At 42.5% G+C, this 20,296-nt stretch overlaps 1 protein-coding gene across 1 annotated transcript in view; it reads right to left on the bottom strand.

Annotated features, from left to right (window-relative positions):
* Positions 1-20,296, bottom strand: part of AP3S2 (adaptor related protein complex 3 subunit sigma 2) — a 68,936-nt gene that overhangs the window by 23,818 nt on the left and 24,822 nt on the right. Inside the window, exon 4 of the mRNA XM_050797707.1 lies at positions 16,757-16,828. Coding sequence (XP_050653664.1) covers positions 16,757-16,828 — 72 coding nt within the window. The remainder of the gene's footprint in view (positions 1-16,756; positions 16,829-20,296) is intronic.

Here is a 20,296-nt window from a genome sequence, read left to right as displayed (position 1 = left end):
CATGCTGGAGTGCAATGCGCAATCTCGGCTCATTGCAACCTCCGCCTTCTGGGTTCAAGCAATTCTCCTGCCTTAGCCTCCCAAGTAGCTGGGATTACAGGCACCTGCCACTATGGCCGGCTAATTTTGGTATTTTTAGTAGAGATGATGGGGTTTCACCATGTTGGACAGGCTGGTCTTGAACTCCTGATCTCAGGTGATCTGCCCGCCTTGGTCTCCCCCAAAGCGCTGGGATTACAGGTATGAGCCACTGTGCCCAGCCTTTTTTTTTGAGACAGGGTCTTGCTTTGTCACCTAGGCTGGAGTGCAGTGACACAATCATGGCTCAACGCAGTCTCAACCTCCCAGGCTCAAACGATCCCCCCATCTCAGCCTCTGCAGTAACTGGGACTACAGACATGCATCACCATGCCTGGCTAATATTTTTTACTTTTTTGTAGACATGGGGGGTCTCACTATGTTGCCCAGGCTTGTTGTCTCCAACTCCAGGGCTCAAGTGATCCTCCCGCCTCAGCCTTTCAAAGTGCTGGGATTACAGGCATGAACCACTGCACCTGGCTTAAAGAACTCTTTAAATTACTTTTTCCAGAATTGTAATTCAGGATTTTGATTTTTCTGGATTGTGATTTTCAGGACATTAGACTTTAGGAATTTTGATCTTTCCAGATTTCAATATTTGGGATTGTTCCTTTCAGGATTATTATCGGCTTCCCTCTTACTTCTCTCACTTCCTTCCAGTTTCTATTCAAACGCTATCTTATCAAACATTTCTCTGACTATCCTATATAAATTATCAAGCCACATCTACCCAGCCCCTACCCTGCTGTATCTTCTCCCCTGCACTTATCACCACCTATGCTTTATTTTGTCTCCCCTGTTAGAGGTAAGATTCATGAAGACAGGAATGTTTTATTAACTGTTTCCCCAGAATATGGGTGGATATATGAATTCCCGCCTAGAACAGTGGGTGAATATATGAATTCTACAGTAATTAATTAACAAATGTGTGCCAACTATTGTGCTAAAAATGGAAAATACAGTAGTGAACAAGACAATCTGATCCCTACTTTCTTAATACTATCTGATGGGGGAAACAAACAAACAAAATAATGAAATACTTTGTGTAGGCACAGTTCTAAGTACTTTACATATTTTTAATAGTCACAGCTACCACATAAGCAAGGTGCTATCACACACAAGTTTCTTTTCTTTTTCTTTTTTTTTGACACAGGGTCTGGCTTTGTTGCTCAGGTTAGAACACAGTGGCACGATCTCAGCTCACTGCAGCCTTGACCTCCCAGGTTCAAGCCATCCTCCCATCTCAGTTGTCTGAGTAGTTGGGACTACAGGTATGTGCCATCATTCCCAGCTAATTTTGGTGTTTTTTGTAGAGATGGGGTTTTGTAATGTTGCCCAGGTTGGTCTCCAGCTCCTCAGCTCAAGTGATCCGCCTGCCCTGGCCTCCCAAAGTAGTTGGATTACAGATGTGAGCCACTGCGCTCAGCCTCACACAAAAGCTTCTTAGGCACAAGTCATTCGGCTCTTATGTGGCAAAGTCAAGATTTAAGCTCAGACACACAGGTTCTGGAGTTTGTGCCCTTATCCATGCAAACAGGAGAAAACAACACCCTGTGTCAGATGCAGTGGCAAAATTAGTCAAAGGTGCTGGGCAAACAAGACAAGTATATCTATTTCAGTCTATGGGCAGGAGGGGAGTGCCAGGAAAGGCATTTTGAGGGCTGACTTTTTCAAAGGGTGAGTCAGAATTGTCAGTGTGGGTCAGACATGGTGGTTCACACCTATAATCCCAGCACTTTGGGAGGCCAAGGCGGGTAGATCACCTGAGGTCAGGAGTTCAAGACCAGCCTGGCCAACGTGGTGAAACCCAGTCTCTACTAAAAATACAAAAATTAGTTGAGTGCGGTGGCACGTGCCTGTAATCCTAGCTACTCAGGAAGCTGAGGCAGGAGAATCACTTGCAGCCAGGAGGCGGAGGTTGCAGTGAGCCGAGATCGTGCCACTGAACTCCAGCCTGGGCGACACAATAAGACTCTGTTTCAAAAGAAAAAAAAAAGAAAAGGCGGGGCGTGGTGGCTCACGCCTGTAATCCCAGCACTTTGGGAGGCCGAGGCAGGTGGATCAGGAGGTGAGGAGATCAAGACCATCCTGGCTAACATGGTGAAACCCGGTCTCTACTAAAAATACAAAAAATTAGCTGGATGTGGTGGCACGCACCCATAGCCCCAGCTACTCGGGGGGCTGAGGCAGGAGAATCGCTTGAACTCGGGAGGCAGAGGTTGCGGTGAGCCAAGATCATGCCACTGCACTCCAGCCTGGCAACAGAGTGAGACTCCTTCTCAAAAAAAAAGCTAGACGCTATAGCTCATGCCTGTAATCCCAGCACTTTGGGAGACTGAGGCAGGCGGATCATGAGGTCAGGAGATTGAGACCATCCTGGCTAACACAATAAAACCCTGTCTCTACTAAAAATACAAAAAATTAGGCGGGCGTGGTGGCATGCACCTGTAATCTCAGCTACCTGGGAGGTTGAGGCAGGAGAATCGCTTCAATCTGGGAGGTGGAGGTTGTGGTGAGCCGAGATCGAGCCACTGCACTCCGGTCTGGGCGACAGAGCGAGACTCTGTCTCAAAAACAAAAAACAAAAAAAACTGTCAGTGTGAAGATGCAGGAGCTGGAGGTTCTGCTTTGGACATACCATGTTTAAAGTAGAGTGAGTTTGGACAGCAACTGAGGAGTCACCAACAGACAGATAAATGAAGTCATGGGATTGTGAGAGATTTCCTAAGAAGATAATGTCTCAAAGAAAAGAGAAGAATGGCTATTTCAGAGGTAAGAAGCCCAGTGGGCCAGAAAGAGTGGCCAGAAAGGTAGAAAAAAAAAATACCAGTAAATGTGTATCATAGAAACTAAGAACAAAGACTATTTTAAAAATAAGGAAGTGTCAAAATTGCTTGGTGAAGGGCACTGGAAAGTGTCCATCAGATTTACCAATACAGAGGACAAGGTTCTCAACTGGATCACTGTCTACTTCAAACTTCATGATCTCTTATACATACTCTGTATTCTAACCCCATGCTCTTGATCTAGGAAAGTGCTCCCATTCAGAAGGCATTTGGAAATGTATCAGGTAGGCACCCTACCAGCATTTAGTAGAAGGGGCTAAGGACACTAAATACCAGCAATTCAAAGAAAAATTGCACTGCCCAAAATGTAAACAGTGCCTCCTCTGGCAGACCCTTGGTCTGGCTGGAGCTTATGCATAGTTCCAAATCTCCCATAGCCCCCAGCCTTTGTTCCTATTGTCTTGACTCTTAGACTTCTGGTTTTGAAAACAAAAAATCAATAAATTATATAAATTTTTATATCTATCTATATCTATCACATTATTTATGCTTTAAAATTCTCAAATTCTGTGGTTTAGTGGAAAGAACATGGGTTTTAAAGTTTCAGGCACTTTAGCCTGAGTTTCAGCTTCCTCATCTGTTACACAGGAATGCTACCATCTACTTTATAGAAGATTACTGAGAATAAAGTACCTAGCACAATGCCTGGTACTTGGCAGCTGCCCAGTTAACATTAACTTCCCTTCCTATGACTACTCCTCCCTTGATAATTTCTTTTTTCTTCTTCGTCTTCTTTTTTTTTTTATTATTATTTGTGACAGAGTTTCACTCTTGTTGCTCAGGCTAGAGTGCAATGGCGAGATCTCGGCTCACTACAACCTCTGCCCTCTGGGTTCAAGCGATTCTCCTGCCTCACCCTCCTGAATAGCTGGGATTACAGGTGCCCACCACTACACCTGGCTAATTTTTATATTTTTAGTAGAGATAGGGTTTCACCATGTTGTCCAGGCTGCTCTCAAACTCCTGACCTCAGGTGGTCCACCTGCCTTGGCCTCTCAAAGTGTTGGGATTAGAGGCGTGAGTCACACCTGGCCTGATAATTTCTTACTCAGGAATTTATAGTCTTCATTGCTCTTCTCACTTGGCATTGATCTTCTACCCCAAATTGCCAGTGTTTTTTCCCCCAGCTATCTGGCTTAAGGCAAGTCATACCTGCGGTGCCAGGCCAGCCTTGCCTATGTTGTTACACACTCGGCACAGCTCAAGAGCTGTACACTGCACTCAGTCAGGAGGCTGCCTGCCATGCTTCTGTATCTAGGGCCACAGATGCTCAGTTGAAAGCTGCAGATGGGTTACCATCTACTCTGCTAGTCTGTTTCAGAGCCCAGCCTCAGAGACAGCTATTACTTCAAAGTCCTATTCTTTGTTCTCTACTTTTGATCAAATATCATTAAATGAAAGAGCTTATGATTAGGTACTGTATTATTCTGTATAAATAATTTATATGCAATTTAGTGTTACAAAATGCAACCTGCAGATATATACATATTTGACTAAGACATGCTTACGATCACTTCTATGAAAAGCAGTACAGGATGAGAACTCCCTAATATGAACATCATGCCCACTGAAAAATTACACTAAACTTACAGAATGTTTTCCAAAAATATGCCGTTGACTCCAAGACCAAGGGATGTCTCTGTATGATCCATCTATTTACTTCACCTATAAGCTCCTGGTTTTGTTTTGTTTTGTTTTTGAGACAGCCTCTCTCTCTCACCCAGGCTGGAGTGCAGTGGTGCAATCTGGGCTCACTGCAACCTCCGCCTCCTGGGTTCAAGCAATTCTTGTGCCTCAGCCTCCTAAATAGCTGGGATTACAGGCATGCGTCACCATGTTTGGCTAATTTTTGTATTTTTAGTAGAGACGGGGTTTCACTATGTTGGTCAGTCTGGTCTTGAACTCCTGACCTCAAATGACCCATCCATCTCAGCTTCCCAAAGTGCTGGGATTACAGGTGTGAGCCACCACGCCTAGCTTATGAGCTTCTTACAGGTAGAAAATTTGACTTTTATATCTTTGTATCTCTATATTTAGCACACTGTCTTTTTCCTAGTGAATGCTTCATAAATGGTTGCTGTTTGGTAATCAGAGAAAAGACAAAAACACTCTCAACAGACATCGGTACTTCATCAACGTCAGAGAGCCAAGGTGAAGATGAATGATTTGCAGAAAGCCTCTAAGGAAGTAGACACTTGCCTCCCACATATAAAAGCCACTTATTCTGTTAAGAAATTTTATTTTAAGTCACCTTAAATTCATTTGGGAAGTACAGAAGACATAAATACCAAATAATCAGTTAGAGAAATTGAAAAGCTGCTATGTGGAATACCTTTCCTAAGATTCAACCATATTTCCTTCTTATTAGAGCACTCCTCTATTTTTCTGTAACTATAATAATTTCTAGCTTCCCTTCTACAAAGTGATAATAAATCAAATGTCAGCTTTTCCTCTAAGAAAATACATGGAAAAACCATGGTCATCATTGGTAATATTCAACTAGTTCAGGTTCTCCTCTCTCTTGGGCACATAATAGTATCACTTCCCAGTCCCTTGGGTGGGAGCATGTTACTTACTTTGATCACTGAAATGTGAGTGTACAGGGATGTGTCACTTCAAGAGCTGGCACACACACTGCCCAGGTAGAAGCATATGTTGAGGAGATTTCCATTAGCCTGGACCTCAGAGGAATTACAGTGAGCAGAGACACCACGATGGCCACATAGCACAAGTGAAAAATAATCCTCGTTGTCATAAGTCATCGGGATTTTGGAGTAATGCATTACCTAGCCTACCTTGATTGATACAAAAACCAAGCCTGGAAAAGGGTTCTTAGTTAGGAATCAAGAAATTCTGCTTTGCCGGGTGCAGCGGCTCACACCTGTAATCCCAGCACTTTGGGAGGCAGAGGCAGGCAGATCACCTGAGGTTGGGAGTTTGAGACCAGCCTGACCAACATAGAGAAACTCCATCTCTACTAAAAAAAATACAAAACTAGCCGGGCTTGGTGGCGCATCCCTATAATCCCAGCTACTCGGGAGGCTAAGGCAGGAGAATTGCTGCCTCCACCCAGGAGGTGGAGGTTGCGGTGAGCCAAGATCACACCACTGCACTCCAGCCTGGGTAACAAGAGTGAAACTCCGTTTCAAAAAAAAAAAAAAATTCTGCTTTTATCATAGAGTAGGCCAATCCTCTTATGCAATATAAGGAATAATAGCAAGAACAGTAGAATTGAATCTCAATTCCAGCCTTTCAGGGTGCCTGTAAATCAGCAACCAAAGCAAAATACAATTTGTTTTATCTGCAACATATCCAAGTAATACCATGGGTAATAAGCTCTGCTTACTGACTACAACCTTGACAAACACTAGGTTTTACTGAAAAAGGCTAGATATCAAAGGGATATCTCTAAAGGTCAAATTGTGTTGTTTTGTGTACACTGTTATTCCACTAACCAGTAATAAGGAATGACTAACACACCAAACTTGAAGCAGCAGGTAATCAATGAGATTGTGCACTGAGGCAGTCCAAAGTTCAAGTAAGGAAAGTGAGTGCCTATATGGCAGCAGATATTAAGTATAACCTGGAACAATCTTTGTTTTTTTCTTTTCTTTTTTTTCCCCCCTTTCTACTTAAAGAGATGGGGTCTCACTTGTTGCTCAGGCTGATCTCACACTCCTGGGCTCAAGTGATCCTCTTGCCTCAGTCTCCCAAAGTGCTGGGGATTACAGTCGTAAGCCTCCACAACCAGCCTAAGTGTTCTTTCTTTCTTCCCTTCCTTCCTTTCCTTCCTTCCTTTCCTTCCTTCTTTTCTTTCTCTCTCTCTTTCTTTTTCTTTTCTTTTTTTTTTTTGAGATGGAGTCCTGCTCTGTCACCCAGGCTGGTGTGCAGGGGCGTGACCTCGGCTCACTGTAACCTCCACTTCCCAGGTTCAAGTAATTCTCCTGCCTCACACCTCCTGAGTAGCTGGGATTAGGGGTGGGGTAATTTTTGTATTTTTAGTAGAGACGGGGTTTCACCATGTTGGCCAGGCTGGTCTTGAACTCCTGACCTCAGGTGATCCACCCACCTCGACCTCCCAAAGTGCTGGGATTACAAGTGTGAGCCACCACGCCCAGCCCTTCTTTCTTTTTTTTCTAAACAAATTACAGGGATTTTAAAAATTTGAGAAATCATTATTGCTGATCTCTGTCTTTTTTTTTTTTTTTTTTGAGATGGAGTCTCGCTCTGTTGCCCAGGCTGGAGTGCAGTGGCACAATCTCGGCTCACTGCAAGCTCTGCCTCCTGGGTTCATGCCATTCTCCTGCCTCAGCCTCCTGAGTAGCTGGGACTACAGGCACCCACCACCATGCCTGGCTAATTTTTTGTATTTTTTAGTAGAGACAGGGTTTCACTGTGTTAGCCAGGTTGGTCTCGATCTCCTGACCTCATGATCCACCCGCCTCGGCCTCCCAAAGTCCTGGGATTACAGGCGTGAACCACCATGCCCGGCCGATCTCTGTCTTTATGCTACCCTGAGGGAATAAGATTTTGGCCTCTGAAAAAAATATTCTACAGCCAACACTAAGAATTGAAGATAACACATAGAAAGTACAGTAGTCCCCCCTTACCTGCCTACGATATGTCCTAAGACCCCCAGTGGATGCGATGTTTTTTTCCCATACACACATACCTAAGATAAAGTCTAATTTGTAAATCAGGCACAGTAAGAGATTAACAATGATAACTAATAATAAAAACAATTATGACAATATGCCAGCATCACTACTCTTGCACTTTGGGGCCATTATGAAGTAAAATAAAGGTTACCTGAACACAAGCACTGCGACACTGTGACTGTCAAGATGGCTACTAAGTAAGCAATGGGCAGCTAGTGTACATCACATGGATACAATGGATGAGGGGATGATTCCCATCCTGGAGCAGGACAGAGCAACATTTCATCATGCTGCTCAGAATGGCATGCAATTTAAAACATAGTGTTTACTTCTGGAATTTTCCATTTAATATTTTTGGACCATGGTTGACTGTGCATAACTGGAACTACAGAAATGAAACTGCAGATAAAACTGTCTTAATCACGGTTTAACTCTGCCCTTCAACTGGCCTTTCTGTATGTAAGATAATACATTTCTTTATTACTTAAGCCAAAAAAAAAATTCTGCCACAAAATTCTTACCTACCAAGCATCAGTAAAGAAGGGCTTTATAGATGCAATGGAACCCAAGGCTGGCCTCAGCTCCCTTCTTCTCTCTTTGGCACATCCAGATATAGAAATAGAGGCAGCCAGGGATAGTCAAGTGTGTTAACTCACACCTTTTACAAGAACTAAAACTCAAACAGAATATCTTATTCTTCTAGACCAAATAGCTTCTCTTTCATCATCAAAAACACAAACTGTATGTCCCTCACTTGTCCCTCCATTCCTGGAGACCTGCAGTCAGCACACCTGCTTCAACGTCACAGGGTGTGGCGGGTATTAATGAGCTTTGTTATCACAAGCTCTGTTCACAGAAGGGACATCTGGCAAACATAACCCAATATTACTGTTTATGATTCTTTCATCTTAGTGTTCACAAGTCCAATTTTGAACCCTCAGCATTTTTCTATTTTAGCAGCCTATGCTTAGCAGAGATTTAAAATTCCATACTATGAGGTTTTCTTGGATTCAGCACCATTCAGAAGCATATGTTTCCCACTGCAAATTGAAATCTATTAAAAAAAAAAAAAAAAAAAGCTGGATAAATTCCCTTGACATAGCCATTGATTTGTGACTCTGATGACCAAATCTTGAAAGCCCAATTGAATTCTAAATCCAGCTTTGCTATTAGATACTGGTAGATCAGAATATTAGGTCACCCACACAGTTTTCTTTGAACAAAAATTCAATTCACCATAATTAACATCAACACCCAACTCAGTCATGATGTTGAGCTGTGTTTAGGAATTTCTGAAAGCAAAAGGGAACCAAGTGCCCTAGGCTCTAAATAGCACAGCCAGGAGAGCTGATGTCTACCCCAGAGAATATGAAATCAGACCTTACTCCAGCCTCCAACAGTTTAAATCATGAACAACCTTATGAGACGAGAGTCCTGGGAACTCTTTAGTGACACTCACCTGAAGACTACCCCAGTCACTAAAAGGTACCACACTAGATTCAGTGAGGAAGACAAAGATAAGGTAGTCTAATCAAGCAGGGAAAACATAGAAAGGTATATAAATAAAGGTCACAGAAGGATAAAAATAATACTACACATGGTTCAAAGAGATCACAATAGGCTAGACCATGAGGACAAGCTTTAGGGTGGTAGGATTTGAGCTGCATTTGAATGACAGGCAGTATTTAGTACATGAAAACACAATTTAGGCAGAGAGTTGAGGCAGCAATTACAAAGTAAGAGTGGTCTACTGTGGCTGGAGCAGAAAGTGGCAAATAGTTATGGAAGTAAGGCCAAGATAGGATGGAGACAAATTGTGGACAGCCTTGATGTCTGGCCAAGGAGTCAAGGCTAGTCTAAGAAGTACATTAGAAAAACTAATTTCAACAAGAAGGAAGAGAGAATAAGGTTAGAAAACCTGCCAGAAACAAGCAAGAGATATGATAACTAAAGACAATGTTTGACTCATAACTGAAAATGGGATTTAAAAAAAGATCTAAAGGACATTTCTGGGACAATTGGGGAAACTTAAATATGAACTATATATTGGAAAACAATATTTATGAATGTTAAATTTCCCAACTATGTTAATTGTGTTGTGCATCATTAGATAATTATATACAACATATTATATAATAATATTCTTGTTCTTAGGAGATGTCTATTGACATATTTAGGGATGAAAAGTTATGATGTCTGCAACTAACTCTCAAAATGGTTCAGGAAAAAAGTATATATGTATATAGAGATAAAAGCAAGTATGCCAAATGTTAATAGTTGATGAATCTAAGAACAAGATATAAAGAAGGACATTACAGAAAAAAGCAACAGGTTTAGTGATTGGATCTTGGGAGCGAGGAAGAAGGAGAAAAGGTTTTGAACGTAGATGACAGAGGATGGTACTAACACTCCTGGAAAAGGGAAGCTGCAGGGAGAAATGGTTTTCAGAAGACATATGCTGAAGCTGGCTCTGGATAACTGGTAAGAAATTTAGATGTGAGAATGACATTAGCGAGAAATGCCTTCAGGCTGTTGGAAATACAGGAATAGGACTCAAGCCATACATCAAGACTAGATGTATGGTAATTGGTAATGACCATTTTGGGAATTACCTACATAGACAATAGTTTGAGCATAAAAAATGTTTTTTTTTAAATACCCAAGTTTTGCTTTAAGACCTAGAACATGAAAAATGGATGAGATTTATGCTAGAAATATGAGGGAGAAGAGAGAGGTAAGAGATGACTGACAACGTAATTTCCTGATAGAGTGGGAAGAGGAGAAAAATCAAGAGGGTTCTATATTACAGAAATAAAGGTGGAAAAAGATTAAGAGAGTGCTCCATTGAAGGGTTAACAGCATCAGATACCGCAGAAACAAGAAAGAAAGTGATGACTAGGAAACGACCATAGGATTTGAAAATTGGGAAATCATCAGTGAATTTTGGGTAGGAGTGAAAACCAGGCTATGGGACTCTAGAAAGAGAACAGAGAAAGTAGAATTAAAGACTGGGCATAAATCACTCACTAATTCAAGTTCACCTTGCATGAGAACAACGGAAATGGAACTACAGTTAGGGGGGCAGTAGAGCCATGGGAAGGGCTATATTCTCTCTGAGACTGGGGCATTCTGGGGATCTGTAGACACAGAAGAACAAACACTAAGGACACCTTACAGACCGGTGCAAGAAGTGACATTATGGTGTGTGTGTGGGAGAGACAGAAAGAGAACCTGGCTCTAGAAATGGAATGAAATAAACCCTCCTTTAACACAGGAAGAAAAGGAGAGAGAAGAGGTGAAAAAGAGAGAAGCAGTGATAAAGACAGTATACAAAAACAACTTAGGAGGTTAAACAAGAAATCACAAGATTAGGAATAAACAACTTGTCGGAGCTGAGGAATTCAGTTATGTCTAGTCTTTACACAGGCCTACTACTCTGGCCACATCTGCTTAAGGTGGTGGGGTATCTATTCATGACTATTTTTTTTTTGAGATGGAGTCTCACTCTGTCCCCAGGCCGTAGTGCAGTGGCCGGATCTCAGCTCACTGCAAGCTCTGCCTCCAGGGTTCACGCCATTCTCCCGAGTAGCTGGGACTACAGGCACCCGCCACCTCGCCCAGCTAGTTTTTTGTATTTTTTAGTAGAGATGGGGTTTCACCGTGTTAGCCAGGATGGTCTCAATCTCCTGACCTCGTGATCCGCCCGTCTCAGCCTCCCAAAGTGCTGGGATTACAGGCTTGAGCCACCTCGCCCGGCCTATCCATGACTATCTAATGCAGATCTTAAAGACCTAGGAACTGATGAGAGTTTCTGACCTCAAGGTGAAGAGATTCTTTAGTCAAAAAGAACAGAGTTCAAGGTGATGTTCCTATTGTCTTAGGACAAGGCTTTTGCCTATCTTAGTAAAAAGATCATTTTTTATTATCAATAGAAAGAAGCTGTACTTGAATTAGCAACTGTCTCTATGACAGCAAAGATAAGCTTGAAATCCTATGAAAAGGAAGCCACCTGTTGGAAGTCTCAGACATTCTAAAGCTGAATAGGGTAGGATTCTGATTCCTTGCATCACTAGTTTTCAAAAATCTCAGGAGATATGAACAGTTATTTCCTAATACCGCATGAACAACAAAAATAAACAGTTTCATAAACTGTAAAAGAAATTTGCAGTGGCAGCAAAATACTTTATGGAACTTATCTGAAGATAAGACATGAGGGAGAACAACATTTTTATGGCCTTTTATTCCCTTCTAAAAGACATGTCCAATAAAATGGCTGGAAGTGGAATTACTTTATTGCTTTAGAGGGCATCCTTATAGATGTTTACAAAGCAGTATTAGAATGATGATGCAAAAAACTCATGATTACCTCAGGAACTAGAAAAAAGGCTTTTGATAAATTTTAACATCCTTTTGTGATTAAAAATGCTTAGTAGGAAGAGAAAGGAAGAAACATCCTTAACCTGATCATCTTTACCAAAAAAACCTATAGCAAATACTGTACTTCATGGTGACAGGATGAAAGCTTCCCTTTGAAACCAGGAATCAGAGCAGACGCCCACTGTCACTACTTCTATTCAATACAACTTCTACCAACACATTTTTTTTTTTTTTTGAGATGCTCTGTCACCCAGGTTGGAGTGCAGTAGTGTGATCTCGGCTGCCGGGTTCAAGTGATTTTCCTGCCTCAGCCTCTCAAGTAGCTGGGACTACAGGTGCACCACCATGCCCAGCTAATTTTTGTATTTTTAGTAGAGACAAGGTTTCACCATGTTGTCCAGGCTGTTCTCAAACTCCTGACCTAAGGTGATCCGCTCGCCTTGGCCTCCCAAAGTGCTGGGATTACAGGCATGAGCCACCGTGCCCAGCCCTTACAAATACATTTTTAAAACACAGGCTGACAACCTCACAGAAGAACAAAGGCCCTGAATAAACATTTCACTACAGAGGACCTCCTAATAGCCAATAAACAAGAAAAGATGCTCATCTTCGTGAGAAATGCAATTAGAATGACAATGAAATGCCAGTACATACCTACTAGCTTGATAAAAATTAAGTTCTATATCCGTCAGTCAGGACAGGCTTGGTTAAGCCACAGTAACAATTTTAACATTTCATGGCTTAAAGTAACAAGTTTATCTCTCTCATACTATACACACATCCACTGTGGGTCCACTTGGGGACAGTGCTCTACCTCATCCTCAGTTAGGGACCCAGGCCGTGGGAGGCTGTGTATCCATGCTTCCACAAATGGAATATACACACACACACACACACACACACACACACACACACATTCCATTATTATATATATTAGCACTGGCTCCTAAGTTTTGCCTAGAAGTGACACATGGCACTTCCATTCACACTTCAATGGCTAAAGCAAGTCACATGGCTACACCTAACTTCAGGAAGGCATAGAAGTGTAATTTTACCATGTGTCCTTAAGGGGAAAGAACTGTAAATATTTAGTTATCAGTTCTAATGATTACCACACTGAGAATATAAACTTTTGGTGAGCATATGTAGCAAAGGGAACACTCACCCCCCATTGGTGGAAGTATAAATTGATACAATCACTCTGGCAAGTTTGGCATTATCTAACAAAGTGGCAGATACTATGGCCTACAGTCCGGAGGCCTTGAGCCTCAGACTTCTTCTGCCAGTGCTGCAGGCCTGCTGGTGCCTTTGTGGTCCCCTGTTTCTTCCTTCTAGAGGCCTCATCTATGACCCAGGAATTGTACTATTAAGAGAAATAGATGTTTCAAGAAAATGTACAAAAATGTACAATAGCATCTATTTTCAAGAATATTCATGACAACGTATTTCATAAAAGCTCCAAACTCAAAACAATCCAATTCCATTAGTCATAGAATGGATAAAATCATATAATGAAATCCTATGCAGCAATGAAATTAAACTACCTAAGGCTACATGTAACAAAATGGGTGATTCTTACAAAAAACACGGAGCAAAGAAGGTAAAATACAAAACAACAAATGTTGACTTTCAAAGTCACCTAGGAGGCTGGATGCGGTGGCTCACTCACGCCTGTAATCCCAGCACTTTGGGAGACTGAGGTGGGTGGATCACCTGAGGTCAGGAGTTGGAGACCAGCCCGACAGATATGGTGAAACCCCATCTCCACTAAACATACAAAAATTAGCTGGGCATGGTGGCAGGCACCTGTAGTCCCAGCTACTTGGGAGGCTGAGACAGGAGAGGCTTGAACATGGGAGGCAGAAATTGCAGTGAGCCAAGATCACACAACTGCACTCCAGCCTGGGCAACAGAGCGAGACTCTGTCTCAAAAAAAAAAAAAAAAAAAGTCACTGTGGAGGCATACTCCAGGTTGCCTAGACAATGAACTAGCTTAGACCGGGGGGTTGGGAGGCTACCCCTTCTCCCAGTGAGAGGGGCTGCACCCAAGCACAATTTCCCACAGGGCCTGCCACTGTCTTCTCCAGGTGTATATTATCCCACAGATCCCTAAGTTTCCAGGTGTTGGGCAGCTGGCGTTCCCAGACAACTTCCTTTTTTTTTTTGAGATGGAGTTTTGCTCTTGTTGCCCAGACTCAAGTGCAATGGCGCGATCTCGGCCCCCTGCAACCTCTGCCTCCCAGGTTTAGGTGATTCTCCTGTCGGAATTATAGGCATGCGCCACCACACCCGGCTAATTTTGCATTTGTAGAAGAGACAGGGTTTCTCCATGTTGGTCAGACTCATCTTAAACTCCCAACCTCAGGCCTCCCAAAGTGCTGGGATTACAGGCGTGAGCCACCGTGCCCAGCCCCCAGACAACATCTATAAGCAGCTGGCACACAAATACAGATTTCGTGGTGTCTAAGCATTCTGCCGATCTCTCCACTAGTAAAGCTACTCTCATAGGTGCCTGATAAAAAAGACAGCATTAGAAGAGGGGGGTGATACGAAGTCATTCCAGCAGAGACACCTCAATATACCTCTCCATGGGCTCTTCTCTTGCTTTGAAAACTCCCCCTTTCCTAGTAAAATATATCTCTGAATCTCTGAATCTACACCTGAGATGTTAAGAAATTCATCTGCAGCCTGGTGAGCAACAGGTGGCATCTTCAAAGAACGCACTTTGCAAACCAGGTGGTAACTTTGAAAGTAACATCTTGCATTTAATAATTTGGTTTTTTTTTTTTTTTTTTTTTTTTGAGACACAGTCTCGCTCTGTCGCCCAGGCTGGAGTGCAGTGGCGCGACCTTGGCTCACTGCAACCTCCACCTCCTGGGTTCAAGCGGTTCTCCTGAATAGCTGGGATTACAGGCGTGCACCATCAGGCCTGGCTAATTTTTGTACTTTCAGTAGAGACAAGGTTTTGCCATGTTGGCCAGGCTGGTCTTGAACTGCTGACCTGAAGTGATCTGTCCGCCTCAGCCTCCCAAAGTGCTGGGATTACAGGTGTGAGCCACCACATCTGGCCTGTATTTAACAATATTATTTTAAAATAATAACAATAAGGCCTACAGAAGGCACCTCTCCATTCCCCCTATATTTTCTTTTTTTTTTTTTTTTTTTGAGACGGAGTCTGGCTCTGTCACCCAGGCTGGAGTGCAGTGGCGCGATCTCGGCTCACTGCAAGCTCCGCCTCCCGGGTTTACGCCATTCTCCTGTCTCAGCCTCCCGAGTAGCTGGGACTACAGGCGCCCGCCACCTCGCCCGGCTAGTTTTTTGTATTTTTTAGTAGAGACGGGGTTTCACCGTGTTAGCCAGGATGGTCTCCATCTCCTGACCTCGTGATCCGCCCGTCTCGGCCTCCCAAAGTGCTGGGATTACAGGCTTGAGCCCCCTATATTTTCAAGTCTCTTTAATACTTGAAAGGGACTCTAGTCCCTCTAGTCCCTCCAGTACAAAAGGGAACTAGATTTGAGCTATGGCTCTCCTTGATAGAAGTTGCAAAACAGCAGATCTTTAACACATGAAAAGCACAAAACAACTCTAAGTGCTTGCAAAGAGTGCTAAGAGATCTCTGAAGTTTCCAAAAAGTATACAATCCTTTCACATGAAAGGGAGGCTGACTCAAAACCATCAGTAAATACTGGAAGCACCATAAGGTTGTCAGGGAGTCCCAAGTTAAGTATCTAAAGAAGGAACAGGGTTCCATGATGTTTCTGCATTAGGATGCTGATATTTCATAAACATATTTCATAAAAGCTCCAAACTCAAAACAATCTAATTCCATCAGTCATAGAATGGATAAAATCATATAATGAAATCCTATGCAGCAATGAAATTAAACTACCTAAGGCTACATGTAACAAAATGGGTGATTCTTACAAAAAACACGGAGCAAAGAAGGTAAAATACAAAACAACAAATGTTGACTTTCAAAGTTACCTAAGAGGCTGGGCGTGGTGGCTCACTCACTCCTGTAATCCCAGCACTTTGGGAGACTGAGGTGGGTGGATCACCTGAGGTCAGGAGTTGGAGACCAGCCCGACAGATATGGTGAAACCCCATCTCCACTAAACATACAAAAATTAGCCGGGCATGGTGGCAGGCACCTGTAGTCCCAGCTACTTGGGAGGCTGAGACAGGAGAGGCTTGAACATGGGAGGCAGAGGTTGCAGTGAGCCAAGATCACACAAGCCATGTCACAGTTATCCTAGCAAAACAAATCTGAGAACACCTACTTGGGGCCATTTTAATTCTGCCTCTGATAGTCTGCCTTCCTACAGAATATCACCTGACCTTGAATTACATTACAGATCTCTTAGTCACTATATTACTCTTTAGGAAAGATATAAATTTTGCTATCTAAGTCAAAGCCTCTGCATCATGATTATTCCAAAGTTTCATTGTCACTGGCCTATGACTAGGAAACTAATTATATAATCAACATAAAACTACCTCACCTTTGGCCAAGTAGCCAGTGACATCATTCTCCTATATCAAGAAGTCAGTCTGTGAGCAGATGAACCATGATATAGGCCTAGTAATAATCTTATGCACGTTAAAACTGTTAATAGATCTTAGCAAAAACAAAGCAAAACCCAAACTATTAAACCTATTAAATAAAACAGGTTCTAGGACTATCTTAAGAGTAAAAAAAACAGGAAACAAAATGAAGGTGTAGAGGTAGCTAGAGATGCCCAAGGCTCTTGGTTTTCTGGTAACCCTAGTTTGGAAGAGAACTGCAAGAGAATGTACCTTATCCATATGGAAGATCAAATCCAATTCACACACATTTTCAAAACACTTATCCAGAGTTTCCACAAAAACCTAGAAAACAAAGAGAAATAGATAAAGAGGAGAAATAGGAACATATTCACAGCTTTATCAATGTCACATCTGAAAGGCGGCTGTCACAATACTATTTACTTTATGACAAATCTCAAAAAAAAACCACCCACCTTTTGTCTCCAGCATTAGCTGATCACCCTACTTATCTCGATACAGAGGGAATCATCTAGGACAGGAAAACCTTGTTTTCAGGATAGCAACACAACCAGCAGACACATGTGGCTCTTTCCCCCTTTATAAGATGCTAATTTATGGTGGGGCATGGTGGCTCATACTTAACAATCTCAGCACTTTGAGAGGCCAAGGCAGGCGGATCACTTGAGGCCAACAGTTCAAGACCAGCCTGGCTAACAAGGTGAAAACCCATCTCTACTAAAAATACAAAAATTATCCAAATTATCCGGATGTGGTGGCAGAAGCCTATAGTCCCAGCTACTTGGGAGGCTGAGGCATGTGAATAGCTTGAACGAGAATCGCTTGAGGTGGAGGCTGCAGTAAGCAGAGATTGCACCACTGCACTCCAGCCTGAGTGACAGAGTGAGAGTCTCTTAAAAAAAAAAAAAAAAAGAAAGAAAGAAAAAAATTCCATAAAATAACAAATTTAAAAAACCAACTACTAGGCCGGGCTCGGTGGCTCAAGCCTGTAATCCCAGCACTTTGGGAGGCTGAGATGGGCGGATCACGAGGTCAGGAGATCGAGACCATCCTGGCTAACCCGGTGAAACCCCGTCTCTACTAAAAAAAATACAAAAAACTAGCTGGGCGAGATGGCGGGCGCCTGTAGTCCCAGCTACTCGGGAGGCTGAGGCAGGAGAATGGCGTGAACCCGGGAGGCGGAGCTTGCAGTGAGCTGAGATCCGGCCACTGCACTCCAGCCTGGGCGACAGAGCGAGACTCTGTTTCAAAAAAAAAAAACAAAAAACAAAAACCAACTACTTACAATACTATGTCCTCAATGAATACATGTACAAAAAAGTTTTCATTATTACAGGGTTAACATGGCTGTGTTTTAATTTCAGCTAACATTAACTTGGAAACACTTTCCCTTTTTAATTTTTTTGGTCAGAGTTATTTAGCCTACAAAACACCTTCCTATGAATAAATTTAATTTATGTGTTTACAACTTAAAATTTTTTTTAAAAAGCCCTGAGCTTACTTCTCTATGGAACCTTCTAACTTTTAATAAAACGTAACAGAAAAGTGTACAAATGACAAAGGCATAGTTTAATGAATTTTCAGAATGAACATACCATGTAACTACAACCTAGGTATCTGTCCATAACTTTTTAATTTCTCTCAGAGAATGACCTCATTTAAACAATCTCATTGTCAGCAGTGTCACGAATTGTTCAGCACTACATGAAAATGGGTCTTACTTGAGGCCAGCAAGTGATGGAGACCAGGCACACCGTTTCACTGTAGCACAAGATGGGTGCTTGTAGGCAAACCACCCTGCAGCGGCTGCTGGGGAGACAGACCCACTTGCCATGAGGAACCAATGCACACTATTGGAGCTGATCCTGCTCTGTCTCTTCTCTATGTAAGTAAAGCTTTATCCAGTGTTTGCACTGTTTTCCTTGCTGACTCTGATACCAAGATGCAATGGGCAAAAGCATTTAGATTCCTTTCCTGAGACTGATAACCAGTACACTGTGTTCTGTCAGATACCAACCACTTTGGAAAACTATTTGACATTATGTATTCATGTTCTATGACTAGTAATGCTACAGATGAAAAACCACATACAATAATTTCATATTAGTGCTATTCATAAATCTTTACATTTTTAACAGTGCCAGAATATTTCACTGTAAGAACACATAGTTAAATGGGTCTTTTTCTCAATCACTATGCTGGGTACTTGGTAAGCCCTTATAATCCTGCAGTTCAAGTCCTTCAGTTCTGGGAAATTTTATCAAATTATTTTGTTGAGAATTCCCTCCTTTCCACGTTCCTCATCAATCTTTTTGGAGCTGCTTATATTCAAGTATTGGACCTCTGTCTGTCTTTTTTTTTTTTTTTTTTTTTTTTGTTGAGACAGAGCCTTGCTCTGTTGGCCAGGCTGGAGTGCAGTGCCATGATCTCGGCTCACTGCAGCCTCTGCCTCCCGGGTAATTCTCTTGCCTCAGCCTCCCGAGTAGCTGGGATTACAGGTGTGCACTGCCACGCCTGGCTAATTTTTGTATTTTTAGTAGAGATGGGAGTTTCATCATGTCGGCCAGGCTGATCTCGAACTCCTGACCTCAAGTGATCCCCCTGCCTCGGTCTACCAAAGTGCTGGGGTTACAGGCATGAGCCACTGCACCTGGCCTCTGTCTTATTTTCTTATCTTTTCTCTCCCATTTTCTATCTCTGCCCATTCTGAGACAACTGCTTAACTTGATTTTCTAATACTTCAATTGAAGTGGGTTTTCGTTTGTTTCCATTTCCTCTAATTTTTTTATTTCTAAGAGACCATTTTGTTCTGTGAGTGTTTTTGTTTAGCACCCATTTATGTTTGTCTGATTTTATTTCTCTGTGGCTCTTTTTTTTTTTTTTGAGACAAGGTCTCACTCTGTCACCCAGGCTGGAGTGCAGTGGTGTGATCTCAGCACAGTGCAGCCTCAGCCTCCCGGGTTCTGGTGATTCTCCTGCCTCAGCCTCCTGAGTAGCTGGGACTGCAGGCGTACACCACCACGCCTGGTTAATTTTTGTATTTTTAGTAGAGATGGGATTTCACCATGTTGGCCAGGCTTTCTCTGTAGCTTAAGAATAGGGTTTTGGGTTTTTGTTTGTTTGGTTTTTCTTTTTTTTAACTGTTTTCCTTTCTTTATATGGTGTACATTTTAAGTTGCTTTTTATTGTTTGTTCATTTTATCTCCTTCTTCTATGTTAGAGGTTTTCCTCAGACGTCTGATAATCCTTGGTTTTTCATTTGTTACAAGAATAAAAGGCTGACTGGAAGCTCCACAATCATGGATACTTCTTGCCCACCCCCATGGCTATTTGCTTCCCCAGTGAAATCTGTCTCATGTGTCCATGTGAAGAGACCACCAAACAGGCTTTGTGTGAGCAACAAGGCTGTTTATTTCAACTGGGTGCAGGTGGGCTGAGTTCGAAAAGAGAGTCAGCAAAGGCTGGTGGATTATCATTAGTTCTTATAGGTTTGGGGATAGGCGGTGGAGTTAGGAGCAATGTTTTGCAGGCAGTGGGTGGATCTCACAAAGTACGTTCTCAAGGGTGGGGAGAATTACAAAGAACCTTCTTAAGGGTGGGGGAGATTACAAAGTACATTGATCAGTTAGGTTGGGGCAGAAATAAATCACAATGGTGGAATGTCATCAGTGAAGGCTATTATCACTTATTTTGTGGATCTTCAGTTGCTTCAGGCCATCTGGATGCATACTTGCCGGTCACAAGGGATATGATGGCTTAGCTTGGGCTCAGAGGCCTGACAGAATTAGAGCC

This window comes from Macaca thibetana, chromosome 7 (assembly GCF_024542745.1).
Source record: "Macaca thibetana thibetana isolate TM-01 chromosome 7, ASM2454274v1, whole genome shotgun sequence".
NCBI lineage: Eukaryota > Metazoa > Chordata > Mammalia > Primates > Cercopithecidae > Macaca > Macaca thibetana.
The sequence above is the reverse complement of the archived record's forward strand: the minus strand, read 5'-3'. Positions and strand labels throughout refer to the sequence as shown.